The sequence below is a fragment of the Hakea prostrata genome, chromosome 1 (genome assembly GCF_041222555.1).
Source record: "Hakea prostrata isolate BN-2017 chromosome 1, UWA_Hpros_2, whole genome shotgun sequence".
Classification (NCBI taxonomy): domain Eukaryota; kingdom Viridiplantae; phylum Streptophyta; class Magnoliopsida; order Proteales; family Proteaceae; genus Hakea; species Hakea prostrata.
Genome location: NC_142600.1, coordinates 2,282,467 through 2,300,311, shown reverse-complemented (window position 1 = coordinate 2,300,311; position 17,845 = coordinate 2,282,467). Strand labels below are relative to the sequence as shown.

General features: G+C 39.0%; 2 protein-coding genes across 3 annotated transcripts; one reads left to right on the top strand and one right to left on the bottom strand.

The window, feature by feature from the left end:
- The first annotated feature begins 1,209 nt into the window (after positions 1-1,209).
- Positions 1,210-11,859, top strand: CSTF64 (cleavage stimulating factor 64). Of its 2 annotated transcripts, XM_089154509.1 has the most exons (10): positions 1,211-1,706; positions 1,839-1,917; positions 5,741-5,915; positions 7,194-7,227; positions 7,353-7,579; positions 7,660-7,737; positions 8,280-8,315; positions 8,406-8,921; positions 9,323-9,640; positions 10,967-11,859. In XM_089154509.1, exons 1-10 carry the CDS (start codon positions 1,676-1,678, stop codon positions 11,093-11,095), a joined length of 1,623 nt encoding a protein of 540 aa, XP_089010635.1. In that variant the 5' UTR covers positions 1,211-1,675; the 3' UTR covers positions 11,096-11,859. The 2 variants fall into 2 exon arrangements, with proteins under 2 accessions (XP_089010636.1, XP_089010635.1); XM_089154510.1 differs by lacking the exon at positions 10,967-11,859 and having other exon boundaries at positions 1,210-1,706; positions 9,345-9,587.
- Positions 11,860-12,920: 1,061 nt separating this feature from the next.
- Positions 12,921-16,835, bottom strand: LOC149026590 (beta-xylosidase/alpha-L-arabinofuranosidase 2-like). Its single transcript, XM_089154508.1, has 7 exons — positions 16,246-16,835; positions 15,449-15,736; positions 15,097-15,266; positions 14,822-14,919; positions 14,382-14,732; positions 13,887-14,297; positions 12,921-13,731 (listed from the first exon to the last, which is right to left on the bottom strand). The coding sequence occupies exons 1-7, from the start codon at positions 16,747-16,749 to the stop codon at positions 13,160-13,162; spliced, it is 2,394 nt and encodes a 797-aa protein (XP_089010634.1). The 5' UTR covers positions 16,750-16,835; the 3' UTR covers positions 12,921-13,159.
- Between the last annotated feature and the right edge of the window lie 1,010 nt (positions 16,836-17,845).

Sequence of the window (17,845 nt, the reverse complement as noted above, 5' to 3'; positions counted from 1 at the left end):
GGGAGCACGTTGTTTTTCCTGATGGGGAGGTGACCCAAACTCTATAAAACCTGACAGGCAACAAACATTATCACGCCTTCCTAATCTTTTGATGGTGAGAAGCTATGGACGTTCTAAGATTGATATGTATGGATGACTAAGGCACATAACTTTAGCCTATTACGCAATGATTGGTTCAATTGGCAATGACCCATGACGATGTAAACAAATAAAAATTTCCAAAGAATAAGAATAATCTTAAATGATAAACCCATGCTCAACTCGTTTTATTGTCTCCCTCTACCATCTTTGATTATTTCCTCTTCAATTACAAATTCTCATAAAGTTTGGAGATATGCACCATGAATAGTGTTTTTAAACTTATGATGGAGGAAATAATATTGAAAATGCATAAGTAAAAAAATTAAGAATCCGTCTAATAAATTGAATAACTTAGGGAAAAGCATTAATATTGTGGGTAACTCAAAAGTTGCATTGAAATCTTCTTATTTTGAAGAATGATCAATTGAGTTTTTTTTTTTTTTTTTTTTTTTCGTGAAAGATTGATTGAATTAAATCCAATGCAAATCTCTCAATTAATTAAAAAATTAACATCTTAACAGGCAAAACCGTAAAGGGTTCAAAATCTCATTAAGTCCACTCCCTCAAAAAGTCTATGCAAGTTCTATAGAGGAAGTCGGTTCGGTTTCAGACTTTCAGCATAGGCCTCGCTCGCAAATTCACATCCTTTGTAATTCCTTTCTTTACAATTCCTGTAATTCCCTCATAGAATTGTGCCATGTGGCATTTAAGTAATACAACCATTTCCAATTCAAACTAAATTTGAATTTTATTTAAACCCCCCATAAGTTTGAATTTTATTTAAACTCTAGTTTGTTAGGTGACCGTTGGATTACTTAAATGCAGAAAATTACAGGGAAAAGAATTACAGAGGATGTGAATCCCGAGCGAACTCACAACTAAAGTATTAACAAGGTCGGTTATCGGGTTCAGCTTTTTTTTTATCCAACCATCTTGGGCATGTAATTTTTATTTATTTTTTCTTTCGTTTTTCTGGTCTGTTGGGCGTGTATGTATGGAATATGTACTTGTAGAGTTGTAGTCTCCTTATTACCAAAAAAAAAAAAGTTGTAGTCTCCTCGCAAGTCTCAGCATCGCCGCCCTTTTTGAAAAAAAAAAAAAAAAAAAAAAAAAATCGCCGCCCTTACCGTGGCTGGTCTGGTGTTGCACAAGTAATTCGGTTCGACTATATAAGTATACCCACAGTCGGATCGAAATCTAGGTTGGCATTGCAATCTCGGCCAAATTAAGATATCTCGAAATCTAAAGTCGTGGATGAATTGGGTCGGTTATCGGGTTCAGTTTTTTAAGCCCAATCCATGTTTGGCACTTCGGAGCGTGTACTAGTAATATCTTCGCAAGCTCACCAGCGCCACCCTTGCCGTCGCCGGTTTGTCGGAAGTCTCTGACGCTGGTAGTTAAAGCAACAGTCGAGGGTTGCGATTCGGAGACGTTGGCACACACACGCATAATCATATAGAAAGAAAGACAGAGGCTCCAAGGAATAAAGAAAAATAGGTTTTTTCTTTTCCTTCTTCGGAAAGGAAGAATGCCTTGGAAGAAGATCGATCTGATCATTTTTATCGAAGATGGTTTCTCTTCCTTTTTATGAATTATGGCGAACTCTCAGCACCGATGCGTTTTTGGTTTGTTATTATTCTCTCTCTTACACGTTACTGATTGTGTGCTAATTGGATTCCCTGTTGAGTGATGAATTTGGGGCACGGGCAATGAGTTTATTGGATTCCACAATTCACTTATTTGTTTAAATCTTGCAGTTGGAAACATACCGTACGACGCGACCGAAGAACAGCTTATTCAAATATGTGAAGAGGTTGGGCCTGTCGTATCCTTCAGGTTAGTATTTCATTATTTCCCCTGTTCCTGTTTCTTTGGTGGATTTGTTTTGGGGGAAAAAATGGGGTAACATCTGTGAGTTTTTGTTTTTGAAGTATTAAGATTTGGTCTTGGCATCTAACTTGAAGTCCTGGACTGCTTCTTATTACTTTGGGAATATTAAAATAACTCATATATCTCCGGGCTCCCTCTGTGTTCAATCACAACCTGTATCTCCATATATATGAGAAGAGTTCAGTTTCAAGCGAATATGGGAACTCAGTTCGTCTTCCTTCAGTTTCAAGAAAAAACAGTAGGCACCCACTTCAGCTTGCTTCCAATCAGACCATGGCTCAAGCTTGTTGCTTTGGGAACCTTCTTTGAGCATATTCCTCAACAGTCGCTGATATGCAAGGAAGGATGTTGGATATAACACCACGATAGGAATAAAGTATTACTTGTCTTATGGCAAACAATTCTTCATCATCACACTTAGGGAGCCAGTCAATGGATTACAATCACAAACATCAACAGTATAAACAACAACTGGGACATCTTATGATTGTATTTATCCCTTATAAGTGCGAACTGAGTTTACTAGCAAACCCCAAACTCTTAAGATACAACAGGCCTCTCAAGCCCACCCGTGAGGGCCACATTGGTAGGCAAGGTAGTGTTCAACATTCCGGAAAACAAAAATCACAAAGGTTTGAAAACAACGCCCTAGTCTATGTGAAAAGTACAAGAGAATTTTTGAGAGTAGGAGAGGCTATGTTAAGAGAACAGTCATAATGAGCATTGTGCGATCCCTATGAATAGAAGAGTAAATCCTCCTCATAGGATATATTCAAGAAAAGACAATCTTTTGAAATATTCTGAAGCTCAAAAGGCACCTTCAGACAAAATGGTGCCAACTTTGAGTTGATGTTTTTGACCAATGAAAAATAAAACCTAAATTCCGTTACAAATGCAAAAGGTGTTTATAACATTAAAGATACGTCATTGAGATGTCTTTTGGAGTTGAATCGAATGAAGTTTGACAAACCATGTTGTTCGACATAATCTCTTGAACCTTTCCTTATTTGTGCTGCTGACTAGCCTACCATGCATCCATTTGAGTAACAACCGGCACTTCTTTTAAAAATGGGCCTTTGTCCCGTCCGAGGTTAATGATTGCTTATAAAATTTCACTTTTAAATTCTCATTAGAAGCTGCAATACTTCTTACAACCATTTAAGTCAACTGATGGTTTGCACCACATCTAATCCACCCCCCCCCCCCCCCCAAAAAAAAAAAAAAAAAAAAAAAGAAGGGAAGAAGAAAGGAAAGCAGTTGTGAGATTTAGTTGATTAAAAGCTCTATACTTGTCCTTTTGTCACTTTTGGTGGGTATTACTTACTTTCCCATCTTAACAAGAATTAGACAAAACTATAGTAATGATAGCAAATCATCATGTGATTTCAATTTTTTTTAACCCTTTCACCTATTTCGAGGGATCTTATGTTTTAAGATGTGCTCTGGACATTACATATCACTTGCCTCATAAATACTAGGACTAATTCCCCTAGATGTATCCAACTGTAGTTTTCCAAGGCTATATAAGTGTATCAGGCATTTTCTATCTTGACTATACTATGTTTACATAACTACCTTCCTTAACTTGACCATTTTCTTGGTGAATAAATGATATATATAAACCCCAAAGTGGAAACAAGAAGGATACAAGGGGGGAGAAGAACTGAGAGAAGACGAGGAAGGCCCCAAGAGGGGTGTTGGAGAAGCACCAAGACTAAGTTAGTTTGGTCACATCAAGGTAGCACTATTAATGCCCCATGTAACAACAAGTATCAGGGTCTTGAGGGGGTGGTAGAGAGCTTGGAATTGACATCCTTGTAGATGCCCTCCAAATCTAAGCAGGAGATGTAGACTTGGTAGTCCCATCGATGCCAATTATGTTCCATCCAAATCTGAGAGATGAAAGCGCCATAAATGTCTTTACTAGATTTAAGTAGTGAAGACATGTCTATACTATACTAAGTTGATTACACCGTTTGACCATTTTTGCATATGGCTTCAATGAGTAATACATAAATATAGGAAATAAACATTACAATAGGGAAAAGGTAAGATTTATTTTATAATGAGCAATTCTTCGAACAATGTTCACCTAGTGGAGCCAGTATTTGGATCATGACCATAAAAATCAATGGTAGAAACAAAAAACAAGACTTAAGCAGTAGGTCACTCTTAACTGGATTATGTTTGCTTTCTATGGCTGCAACCCAACCTCCCAAGGTGCAACAACATTTACAAGCCCACCCAAGAGTAGTTGCACTTGATTTGGAGACCATGTAGATAGATAGGGTAATTTTCAACGTTTTAGGAAACAAAATTTACAAAGGTTTGAAACCAACACAATAGTCATGTGGAAATACAAAAGAGATTTTGAGAGCAAGGAGGGAAATTTTAAGATATAATAATAATGCGACATCGAGGACTAATCCCCACAAATAGAAGAGTAAAATCTCTACAAGGAACCTGCTCAAGGCAATTTCAAAAGTCACAACTTTCGAAATATTTACATGCTTCAAAGACACCTCCAAATATTGACAGTGTCAGTTTTGAATTTATTGGTTTGACCAGTGTTGTCAAAGCGTCCACCTAGGCGGCAAGGCAGTTTTTCAACTGCCTTGTTTTGAACCGCTTAATTGACGCTTTTTCACCTAAGCATTACCGCATTGTCGCCTTGTGTGCCTAGACTCTAAAGCAACCGCCTTTTCGACATTTTGTACATAATTTTGTTTTCTTAATTTCTTTTTAATTTAAAATTTATTCTACAAAGCCGTATATAAATTTAATCTCTGTGTTTCCCATTCTAGATTCGCTATTCCCTTTTACGTCAATAATTCGAAGATGATCCTTTTTGAGTTGTGCCTTTTCCAAGTTCTTACCCCGCCTCTTCCAAGGTTGTTGAGGATTCGGTTTCCAATATGGTTGGTGTTGTGACATTCTGAATCTAGCTTAGTCATTTTGGAATCAAGACCCAAATTGCAAGGGAACTCCGAGGCCCAAAGTGACATAGGACCTCCGGGCCCGTCGGCAACAGAATGTGAAGCATAAGCCATACTCAACATCGAGAATCAATGAATCAATCAGAATAAAGAGATCTATTAATTATCGTGTTGGCCCTGTTAGTAAATAGTCATTGTTATGATGCTTGATGAGATGAATTTATGTTTGTGTGTTTTTTTTGTTGATAATTTTTCATAATTATGATTCTTAAATGCTTTCTTTTTTGGATGAATATGACTATTGAATGTTTGTTTAGCTTATTATAGAAAGTAGTTGTATTGAAAAATTTTTACCCAACCACTTTGGTTGCCTTATTGCCATCTAGGCGCCAGTTTGTCGCCTAATCATCTAGGTGGAGCCCCAATCGCTTTGGTCGCCTTGCCGCCTTGACAACTTTGGTTTTGATTGTTGAAAGATAGAACCACAATTGAAGATTACACTATCCTTACATAACAAATTTCCTTAAGCCCAAACTGAACTTTGGAAACTGTTGTTAAACCCTTGTGACTTAATGTGGCTGGAGTATTCTACTTTATTGTTGTCTGTTAATTGAATTTGATTGATATGGCATGAATTTATTGTTGTCTGTTAATTTATCATAATTTCACTTTCCTTTACCTAATGAAACCCTAAATACTGGTTTTTAACACTGCATTGAACTGTGATGAATGTCAAAATGGTATCCATCTTCGTTTTTGAGAGATAACTTTACCATGTTATAAATGTATTCATGGCCATCCTTCCAGTTCCTCATCAACTTTATTTACCACAGATTAGTTATTGATAGAGAAACTGGGAAACCAAAAGGTTATGGCTTTTGTGAGTACAAAGATGAAGAAACAGCGCTAAGTGCTCGTCGCAACCTTCAGGGCTATGAGATCAATGGTCGGCAATTACGTGTTGACTTTGCTGAAAATGATAAAAGTTCTGACAGAAACCGTGAGCAGGTAAAACTAGATAGTTCATTAAAGATTGCTCAAAACATAAATCTTACTGCCAACTACTTTTTGATGAATAATCTGCTTTACTTTTCCCTGCGCTAATACTGCATGTTAATGTTGACTCTAGCTTCTAGCCAACTTGTTGGCTGTGCGTCTCATTTTAGCAAGTCTTAGGTACTCATTATAGAGAATTTGGTTGATTCGTTCAACCCACAATGACTCCAGGGTTAAAAGTTATAGAGATCTTGATCGTTCTTTTGTTGATTATACTTTCAGCCTCCAGGATAGAGATGATGCTTTTTAGTCAATCTAAGTGGTGGTCCCAAACATATTGTAAAGGAATTGGTCCATGGCTTTTTATGATATCCAATAGGACCATAAATGAATGAAGTTGGATCTGTTTCTTGCTGAAACCATCCATTAGGATATCATGATTTATCCTTTATTGATGAAGGCCAAATAACCAAGATCTTGATCAGAAGCAACTGAAATGGGGTAGGAAAATAAGGTTGCTTGAAGACTTCGGTTGGGTGTATGGGACGATATCAGAAGAGGTCCCTTGGATGATCTCAAAAGGGTTGGAGATTTATTAGGGGTCAATAACTCAGAATATTTATGCACACTGATCATGAACCATCTACAGTGCAACCATAGAAAAAGCTAACCTAGAGTACTTAGGGATTCAGGTAACATAGCAAGAAAACAAATAGCAGCAAAAACCTTGTTATCCTGCTTGGGGTGGCTTGATCTTGGTCGGCCCATGTCTTTCAGGGATCTCTATCACATTTAAAATTACCAGAACCAAGTCCTTACGTAGCTTCTGCTTCTAGTCCTTATTATCCCCTACTTTTATCTTTTTCATTACACAGCTTATATGAAGTATGAAGAGCAACCCTTATGTGGAAACCAACTTCATACTGTAAATGTACTAAAAATACTTCAACTAACTAAACATGTACTATCATGATATTGTTGAATTAAAACCCTTCAATATAGAATATATAATTATGAAAGAGATTCTATGAAGCAGTTAATTATGACTAGCACTTTGTGGCTTCATCCTCTGAATGATCTCTCAATCCTTGGTAGCAGTCACATCTTCCCATGGGGCTTTAATCTTTGCTTGCTTGCTTCATGCAGCATGTATCAGCAATTTCATTGAGATTCACTTTTCAAGTTTTCAAGTTAATAGCATCATAATTACACAATGAATGATATTTTAATACTAATAGATAAATGCAAGAGAAGTCTTTCTATACTTCCTTATCTTTTTCATTTTTGCAGGGTCGTGGTGGACCTGGGTTGTCTTCTAATGCTGGTTGGTCCTCTGTGCCCGACTTCGATTTGTTTTAGATCTTCTTCTTTTTCACCTCCTAACCTACTAGTGCATTAGTCCACGTTAAACTTGCCATGGGAATGACAGAGATGCTCAAAAACACGCAGGTGGCCCTGCAATTCTCGGGGATTCTGCTCTTCATCAGCCAATTGGTCTCCCATTGGCTATCACGGCAGCATCAGTCATGGCTGGAGCTTTGGGCGATCAGACTGGTAGCATGTCCTCAAAGCAAAATGGTCTCCAAAGTCAGCCTGGTTGGGGCAATGATCCTTTAACCCATTCTTTGGCTAAAATGTCTCGGAGTCAATTGTATGAGATAATGTCAGTGCTTAAGGTGAGCACTTCCCTTCTGTCCATTAATTTTTAAGCAGCTTCAAGTGAAAAACACAATTGTAAACATGATGTGGGTGACAGGTAATGGCTTCACAAAACAAGGAACTAGCCCGCCAACTGCTGCTAGCAAGTCCACAGCTGCCGAAAGCTCTTTTCCAGGTGATTGTTTAGCTTTTGATGCCCTCTTAACTTTCAGGGATACACTCTTCCCTTGTTTTTTCTTTATGGTGACAAGTGTCTTGGTTTGTCACAACTAAGTAAACATGCATTTTTAGAGGATTGTTCAGCAGCTAGAAATGCATATGGAGCTTGCTTCATTTTGACGTTTCTGCTTCTTAAGTATTCACTCATAAGAAAATAAACTAGAACATCTTTTGATTGAAGATTCCTATATTTTAGGTGAACGTAATTATTTTTTCATAGTAGGTTCACTTATTTTATTTACTGATAGGAAGCATTTCCAATTTCTCATTTTTTTTTCTCCCAAATTTTGTCACCAATGACCCATGATCATTTTCATCCAAGCTTCCTTGGGTTTTCGGTCTATCAACATTCTAGTTCCTATTAAACTTTTGTTTATTGATTCAGCTATTTGGGATAAGAGTGAGTTGATGAAAATGATAATAATGATGGTTGTGGATTATTTTGTGTTTTGCTATCTAGAGCTTAGATGTTCATTGATTCTGACTGGGCATGTGCAGGCACAGATAATTCTAGGGATGGTGACACCGCAAGTGGTTTGTCTATTGCACATAAAAACTATCTTATTATATATGATTAGCAGCACAAAGATTTTGGTATACTGATGTTATGTCTGCATTCTGCAGTTGCAGATGCCAAATCTTCGGCAGGCATCTGGTTCACAATCTCAGCCTCAATCTCTAGATGGGAAGCAGGGTCAGCAGTCTGCTTTACTTCCTCCTTTTTCTGGACAAGTGCCTCTCGTGCAGAATAATATGCAGGCTGGGTTGATATCCAGATTACAAGAAGGTCAAGTGCCTGCTCCTCAGAACATTCAGTCTTCACTCCCGTTTCCACAGGTCCCTGTTCAGCCTCGATTTCAGTATCCACAGCAATCACAGAGTCAAGCACACGGTCAAGTTCTAGTACAGCCATCTGTTCCAGGGCAGTCTGGAGCTTCACGACCACAACCCTACTCTGGTTTGTCTGTTCGACCACAACCTTCTGCTTTGAAGCAGCAAGTTCAGCCCCCTCAGCTACAGCCTTCTAGACCAATTGGTGCTGTGAACTCGGGGCATAATTCTCAGTTGCTTAACCCAAATGCTGCTCTTCAACATTCTTCAGTTTTGTCTCGGCCTTCACCATCCCTATCAGGCTTTCAGGTATCAACTTTATTGATACTTGCAGCTGTGCTTTTGTTTTGTTACAAGTTGATAGAAAATAACAGCAGAATCTGCAGTAGAATTACATTAATGGTTTCATTGAAGGGGATGGATACTAAATACTTCTCAAATCCTGCCTGTTTCCATATTAGACTCTGGATTTGGCCGACTGTTGTGCTACCTTTATCTGATCTATTGAACCATTTAAAGCTTGCCACCTTTGTACTCAAAAAAAAAAAAAAAAAAAAAAAAAAAGAAGAAGAGCTTGGCACCCCACCCCCCTTTTCTGCTTCTTGATGCATGAACCTTAGTAGTTAGTGGCTAGAATTGTTGGTTTTGGATGGTTTTAATTATATGTGTTAGCATTGTTCTTCCATGTATCTAATGCTCTTAAATGTTAGCCTGGCTCATCAATGTTGCCAGGTGGACCAGAGGCACGTAACAGAGATGTGGAAAGATCTCAGGCTACGGAGGATGGACCCTGGGCCTCTAGGAGTAACAACTTTTCGAACTTGCCTTCAGGGCTTCCTGAACAGACAAGCATGGTCAATAATAGTTCAGAGGGTATAAATCGTCCTTCGAAGATGGCAAGGTTGGAAGGTGGAAAGAAAGTTTCCCATGGACTGGTGAATCTGAGTACTTCTACAGTTGGATCAATGGCTGCAAACCAAGCCTCTCGTAGTGATGGAGTGCAGCAATCTGAGAAACAAGTTCCTCAAGTAATGTTTTTTTCCCTCCCATCAGTAGTTCCATTAAGTTTATTTCTCCTACCATTAGCACTTATTCCATATGTTCCTGCATGTTCTCTGATTTACTTATCAATCGAAGTAAATTGATAATGCATGAATTGTTCTTATTGATTGACATGTAAGTCCCCCCCCCCCCCCCTAAACAGTCGTAAAGCACAGGAAAAAGCATAATTCTTTAGTTCTGGAGCTAATTGCGTATAATTCTGTATCATATGTGAATAGCTAAATATCTTTTTTATCTTTAAACTTCTGATATCATTTAAAAAATGGGGGGGGGGGGGAAGGGGCAAAACCCGAAAGATTGGTTGACCTTTCTTCCTCTCAACAACCCAAACATCCTCTGCTGGGCACAGCAGTGCACATAGATGCCAAACAATAGGCTGAAAAAACAAAAATTACAAGCTTACTTTGGACCTTTTAAAGAGATGTGCACAAGAGAGGATTCCCCCCCAAAAAAAAAAGAAAAAAGAAAAAAAAGAGAGGAGACATAAACTAGGTACTCTTCAGCAGAAGGCACCTGGATGCCTACGCATCATCACCTTGATAACTGTTATCTCTCACTGTTGTCTATAAAAGTTGGAACTACATTACTTCAAACAGTTCAGAGAGCTGACACTCTTTGTGATTCAGATTCCATTTAACATGATCTAACAAATGGCTGCTGTTATGTGAGAGCCCAGTGAGTGACATAATGGTTGGTCAACCCTTGTAGCCATCTCAAAATTTGAAGTATATATATCTTATTCAAATACACTAAGCAAGATTTCCCTAAAAAAACATGAAGTCTTTTGCAGCCATTTTGGATGGAAAGGCCTGATTTGTTTCTGATCCTATGGTTTTAATATGAATCCTACTTGTGTGTTGTCCATATGGTCATATTATGAATCCTTTTTCTCGGATTTGTTTTTGGACTTGATTCTAGAATTCAAGCATGGAACCAGGTTGTAAGCTGTATATTGGGCATTCATTGGGCGTCTTAATCTAATCTGTTTTATCTCTTGGTTGTAATTTTTATACGTTATGTTAATTGCTTCAATTTCTCTCCCACTTGAACGAATATGTACCCACATAAACACTGGATTCAAGTTGGTTGAGAAATGGCAACCTTAACAGATGCAACACAGGTCAAACGTGGAACTTGTATGCACTAGATTGGGTGAACTCCTCTCAAAATTATTATGTGTAGAGATTGGTTGAATGATTTGGTTGATCAAGACGTTTGATCTGATATATCGTACCATCCAGTATGGTAGTGGTTTGCTTGTTTATTTATGTGATCTTTTCGCCCCCATGCAGCTGCAGCTTCCACCCGACATAGAGTCAGTTCTGCTGCAGCAAGTGATGAGCCTTACACCAGAACAGTTGAGCTCATTGCCTCCAGAGCAGCAGCAACAAGTGATTCAACTCCAACAGATGCTACGTTGATTTTGAAATCAGTTAGTCTTGTTGGTGCGTCATATCAGCTGATCTCCAAAGCAACCACTAATGAGGCCAGCCTGGCTCTACCTTCTTTTCAGGCCTTCAGTTGTTATTGTTGCTGAGGTAGCCAGTTTGATTCTTTAATTTTATTATCCCTAGGGTTTAAAGGCGATTGGCTAAAGGTGCTCTTGTTGAGTTTCAGAAATACTGGGGATGATTACTTTAATTTAAGTATTTAACAATTTTGAGATTCGAGACTGTGAATAGAATGTTTCATAGAATGAAATAGAACAGAGGGGAAAAAAACAAAGGAAGAAAGAAGTTTTGGGGTACATCTTTTTTAGGGCGGATATTGGCAATGCTAATCCACTGTGAATGAGTTTACCTGTTCTTTGCTTCATTCTTATTCCTCACCCCCGACCTAACAATATTATTTGAATCAGTGGTAGTAAAACATAGGAGACTTCTTGTTAGTTTGATCAATTGTAACTGTTCAGTTATTTGTGCTGCTTAATAAAATTACTTCTGTACGGCTTGGTTGTGAAGCATAATCCCTTTCTCAGCGTATACTTCTTCAATTCTGCAGTTTCAACCTGTTTGATACACACATACACGGGGAATAGAATTGGGATCAATTTGCTGGTTACCCTGAAAGCATAGACTTTATTTGTGACCTGAGATTTATTTCTGGGTTGTGACTCAAAACAAATGGAACGCAAACATTCTAGCTAATTTCATTGAAATCACCAGTTCGTATCTTTGAGCAGTCAACAGTCTCAGATCAAATAGCCGGCTCTTTGGCGTATGTGTATCTCCTTGATTATGCTTTAGTTCAGCTGTTATCTGGTTCATATGATCCCCTAGAATCTTTTTTTTTTTTTTTTTTTTTTTGGGGGGGGTGGTGGGAGGGGTTGGATGCGGTTAAGAAATATAAGGAGGACAAAGGGCAAAAGCCCAGGCAATTCGAAGTAGGACAACGGTTCAAAAAGAACCACCCAGAAGAACTGTTAAACTGAAACCAGCAACAAGCAGAAAGAGGAATTCAGAAGCACTAGTCATAGTGCAAAGTCTATCATTATTTTCTCTTTCTTCTATTCCTATAATAAAATCACCATCAGCTTGGAATTGCTCCTTGGGAACTCAATTGTTTCTTCTACAACCGTTGCAATCTGAGGCATATAAAGGTGCACTAGGCTTGGTACCATTGTCAGAGGGGTCCAAATTACAGGGACATCTTTTCCCGCACTCAAGAGAGGTACGGAGACGGAAGGCAAAGAAGTGACTAGCCAGGGACTGGAGAATTTTGGAAATCCCCAGATCAAGCAGATGCACTAGGGTGACAAAGGAGGGATAACAAAGGGACGGTTTTTTGTTTTTTGGTCCAAAAGTTCAAATATTTCATTCATAATTGAAATAAAACACAAACACAAACACCAAACAAAAGGAAAAAAAACAAGAACTAAGGGATGGGCCGAACCCAATGAACCCACAGAAACCTGGTTGTGACAGCCATAGAACCAGAAAAACATAACCACCACCACCGGTTTGAAAAATAATGTTGTTTGTGTACCCTATACGCCCATTGTTATTCGTCTACTTTGGAGAGAGATGAGTTTGTGGTTGGAGCTAAGGCATCTGAGCTAGTGATTGACTAAACTTGTTAATATTATTGGTTTGAGTGGAGATGGTGTGTAACCATGGCTAGGCCTAGCCTTATTCGATGGTCGTTAAAATTTAACGATCGATAGTCTTAAGTTCAGGGTGCAGGATTAGTAAATAGCCGAGACCTGTTACTTAATTCTGCTTGTGAATTTACCCAGACAACTGCATGGAAAATACTTAACATGGTGATTTTTATTTTATCATGGACTGTCTTAGTAAGTTCACAACTATAACATCTAAGTGCCAATTAAAGTTTGTCATGCATTAACTGGATTTGCAATTAAAACATTAGTTTTAGGTAGTAGAGAATATTGAATTCTATTTTGAAGCAATGTTTTGAAGTTTAATAACAGAGGAGGCTTTTATTGAGAAGTTCTGCACCTTCATCTTTTGCTTTGGAGATCCAATTCAGATTTCTACATTCAATGAGTATTGCAAGCTCCCCACATGAAGCATATGCGACCCCAAGGCCACTTTTCTGTTTCCGAGTTCATCAATCACACTCAAATCCTTGCAGACATCCACTTTGAATTGGACCAGTTGTTCATTTTGAGCTGTTAAGAAAACTTTCTGAAACCCCAACAAATGCTTCTTAGGAGCATTGTGCACAGCTGGGGGAGTGGTGAATAAGAAAACTGTATGACTTCCACCTATTTTTCCCACGTTCTTTACTCTTAAATGAATGTCAAAAGCCAAGTTTTGGCAACTTCTTTCAAGGGGCTCAATGGATTTGCATTTCTGTGACCGACAAACGTGATCCTCCCCCAAGGGAATTGAGACTAGGCTAGGTGCCAAGGCAAGGTGATGAGTGACTTTGGAGTAGCTCAGGCCATCACCAAACGAATAAATGGTTTTACCTGTATAAAACCGATAGCTTCTGCCTGGATAACCTGTGGCAGAATCTGCTCTCATGTTCATATTTGTCATAGGGACCTTGTCAACATACTCCTGCGGGTACCACGTCATAGGTAATCTTCCACCTGAAACAAGAACCAAGATGTCCATTCATCAATTGAATGCAGAGCCAGAGTTGGCATTGACACAAGAAAGTATTGCCTAAGCATTACGATTCATAAACTTTCTTACCCTCACTACAAAAACAAGCAATCAACAAAACTACCCACTTATGACTTACTTGGATTGTAGTACCCGAAGATTACATCGGCCATGGCAGCACCTCCTGCTTCACCAGGATAACCAACCCAAAGTATGCTTGTAATCTTGTCATCATCTTTTGCGAAGGAGACATCCATCCCTCCTCCAGACATTATAACAAGAATCACAGGTCCCTTGGCTGCCTTTGCTACCTCTGTTATGAGAAGTGGTTGTTGTCCAGGGAGGAGGACATCCACTCTATCACGACCTTCTGCCTCGATAGATTGATCGGCACCCACCACCAAAACTGTAGCATCTGCTTGACTTGCTATGGTCTTGGCATCATCTAGTTGGGCAGTGGTACATGCCACATTTGGGCAGCCTGCTTTATAGACGGTAGGAACCGATGCCGCCAAGCCTTGAAGAGGACTTGTATATTTGCATGGAGCACCTGCCAACATCACGTTTTACTAGTTAAAGGTGCCAAAATATCAGCAAATGCTTAAGAAGGCTATGATTAGGGTATCTCATGTACCTTCATAGTTGCCAATCATGGTCTTTGTGACATTTGCGTTGGGTCCAATCACGGCTAGAGACTTGATAGCTGAAGGTGATAATGGCAGTGAGCCAGGGTTGTTCTTCAACAAGACAATCCCCTGTTGTGCTGCTTCACGGGCCAACTGCTGATTCTCTTGAGTGCAAACATCCTTTGGGCCAAGCTTCCCATAGAATTGCTTGCTCGGGTCACCATCAAAGAAGCCAAGTCGCATCAGAGTTGCAAAATTGTTAGTGATTGCGTTATCAACGGCCGACTCATTCAAGTACCCTCCTGTTATTGCAGCTTCAGTGTGTTGACTGAGGAACGTTCCACAATCAAGATCCAACCCTGTTGGAGAGAAATATACATTTGATAAGGACCATTTTTGCCTAGAACCATTTGTACTGGTTTAAGTCTAAGAAGAAAAGTTCAGTTACCAGCCAAAATAGACTTCGCTGCTGCTTCCTCTGGGGTTTTGGTGTAGTGTTGAGCGTTGTAGATCACATCTACTGAATCACAATCCGAAACTATGTATCTGCATAGAATTGAACCACAATAATTGAAGATTACAACCAGAGCAAGCGGCCCCTCATTAAAGATATCTTCTCTTCTCTGATTGGGTAGTTTGTGGTGAAATTTTGGCCATTGAATAGAAGCACCCCGAGAGGATTATGAAAGGGGTGGATTATGAAAGAAGTGTAGAAAGCCATACCCATTTAGTTTCCATTCACCCCTAATAACCCCAGCAAGGAGATTTGGGTCAGCACAAGTGGGTACTCCGTTTACTTTGTTGAAAGAGCACATTACACTCGCAACATCCCCATCAGTAACACAACTCTTGAATGGTGGTTGAAATGTATCATCCAAGTCCTGTTTGGTTACCTGTTACATATTCATTTCAAAAATCAAAATTTGCACAGATTTCCATCTAGATTTTGGGTTTAGAAGAAATCTGAATTTTCCTTTTATCTCTTCAAAAGCATTCTAGACCTGGAACCTATTTCCTGTGAAACATACCAAACACAAACATCAGGAGTTAAAATAGAGTAGTCTTTCTTGTTTACCACAGCATCGAAGTGGAAGCGATCAACTCCTTTCCAATTTTCGATATCATAAGCCGTGTAATGCTTACAGCAAGTAGCAACCTTGAGCTTATCAGAATCAAACTCATCTTTTTGCTGTAGACCTTTCACATATGCAGATCCGTATTTGCTTGACAATAATGGGTCTTCTCCTGGAGTCTCCTGGCCTCTTCCCCATCTTGGATCCCTAAATATATTGACGTTTGGGCTCCAAAATGTTAACCCAGCTAAACCCACATTGTACATTGCTCTAGCTTCTGTGGAGACCACCTACACAGTGTATGTACTCAACCTTCATTTCATTCGCATATAATCAATTTCATGAAAATCTATTCCCAGAAGCTTAAAGTGAATGAAGAAGTCATCTTTAGATTTTGAAAAGTCTCATTTTAGAACCAGAAGACATAAACGTAGAATAAAAGGCATTAAAAAAGAAAATACTTTTATGAATCTCATTCTTTACAAATTATGAAACATCGTAACAGCATTACAGCAACATTAAGGTCTTCTCAATATAAAGGTGAACAGCGAAATGTAACACTAGACCACAAGCATATCATAAATATTTTTTTATCTTGAAATTCACTTGAACAAAGATAAAATTTGAATCGAACCCATTACTTGAATTTAAACCCTTCTATAAATCACTTAACACACACTCTGAATGTAACCCACTAACAAAACTAAGTTCTACACCAAACCCACGAACCATTTTCATCAAATTAACAGAAAATCTAACAAAAAGAATCACTTAACACGCAGGTAGCTAGAGACAATACCTTTCCAATGCTCTCAAACAGAGAGGTGTTGAAGGATGCTGCAGTTAGAATGACCATAGGAAAACTAGTGGCCCCAGGAACTACACTAGAGAAGTGAGTGCCAGGACCAACGTAAGACACTCCATGTAAGGCTTCCGACCACCATTGGTAACTCGGGATACCGAGTCGACTAACTCCAGCAGCTTTACTCACCAGAAACCCAATCTTCTCCTGCAACGTAAGTCTCTTAACTAGATCTTTCGCCCTCTTAAATATCCCCAGTGAAGAATCGCAGAATGCAAATGAGCCCAACTCAGGATTCTTATCAACATCACAAGCAAAAACAGGAGACTGGCCTGAAACACACCTCGAACAACTTAGAAAAATAATGTACAAGACCAAGAAAACAAAACCAGAGCTTCTCCTTCCTCTGTTTTGTGAAGCCATGGCTATTGCAACTAAGAGCTTCGAGAGGAGAAGATGATGTTGCTTGTTCGCGGTCCTGATAGAGGTACAGAGAAACATCCATGAAATTTTATTGAAATCTTATAGATAAAGTGGTTATTGAAGTGAGGACAGAATCCAAATTGCAGGAATTCTGAGTGGCTTTAGATGAAGACTTCTGTTTTGTTTTTTTTCTTCTTTTCATGGAAGTATTACTGTACTCACGTGAGTAATCTGTAATCCAACGGTGGGAAGAAAGGTTTTAAGAGATTGCGTTTCTCAAGTTGTAAGCTTCACTGGCCACTTATCCACAGCTAGGCTGTAATCAATTTTATTTGACCTAATTTTCCTCATGATCTGTCTTCTTCTGAGAAAGTTTTCTGGATAGAAAAAGTAGTGAAAAATTTCATCAAAAAAGGACAAACTCTGTCTCATCTTGGTGTGGTCGAGTTTTATCTTAAATTCAGCACCGAAGGATGCATGGATATAAAGATCGCAGTACGAGTTCTGAAGATTATAGTAGGGTCCTCTCAGGGAACCATACGAACTACATTCCACAAACGTCACCATGAAATCACAACTTTTAACTCGTTCCATGCCAAGTAAGGTTTACGTTGCTGCTACAAGCAGAAATGTTATTGGGCCCGGTATGGGTTTGGCCGGCCCAACTGGATGGGCATTTATAGTACATGATTTGGAATTTTATTAGGTTGATGTTGACGAGTGGGGGAGGCTCTTAAGTTAAAGCCCATTACTTTCGGCAGGACATTTGTATGGTAGGCCCTAAATTGATAGATTTGTGCTCTGGGATTCCACAAGGACTAAAAAAGCTCTACAGTTTTCAAGAGACCCAGATGGCACAAAGCTGGCTTTCCTAAAACAAATAGCTGTGACCGATGAACTGGTTATGACAAAGAGGGCAAGGGGTTTGTCCATGTGAACCAAGGTAATTGTCATGACGAAAAAGGGTGAATATGGCGAAGCCAATACCAAAGACTTCCACACGAGCATGAGTGGATGATATAGACACTAATATAAGAATTATGTCGGTGATATATAAGGAGATGGGTGGCTTCGCTTTATATATTTATGGGTCGAAGCCCCAATGTTCAAAAAATTTCAACCTCCTATTTTTGAAGTGTTGATCTTTACTAATAAATGATCAATACTTCCACAT

Coding starts and splice junctions, on each gene's coding strand:
- CSTF64 (XM_089154509.1), top strand. CDS start 1,676: ATGGCGAACTCTCAGCACCGATGCGTTTTTG. Junction 1,707..1,838: donor TCAGCACCGATGCGTTTTTG/GTTTGTTATTAT, acceptor TAAATCTTGCAG/TTGGAAACATACCGTACGAC. Junction 1,918..5,740: donor GGGCCTGTCGTATCCTTCAG/GTTAGTATTTCA, acceptor TATTTACCACAG/ATTAGTTATTGATAGAGAAA.
- LOC149026590 (XM_089154508.1), bottom strand. CDS start 16,749: ATGTTTCTCTGTACCTCTATCAGGACCGCGAACAAGCAACATCATCTT. Junction 15,267..15,448: donor GCTTCCACTTCGATGCTGTG/GTAAACAAGAAA, acceptor AATATGTAACAG/GTAACCAAACAGGACTTGGA. Junction 14,733..14,821: donor AGCGAAGTCTATTTTGGCTG/GTAACTGAACTT, acceptor TCTCTCCAACAG/GGTTGGATCTTGATTGTGGA.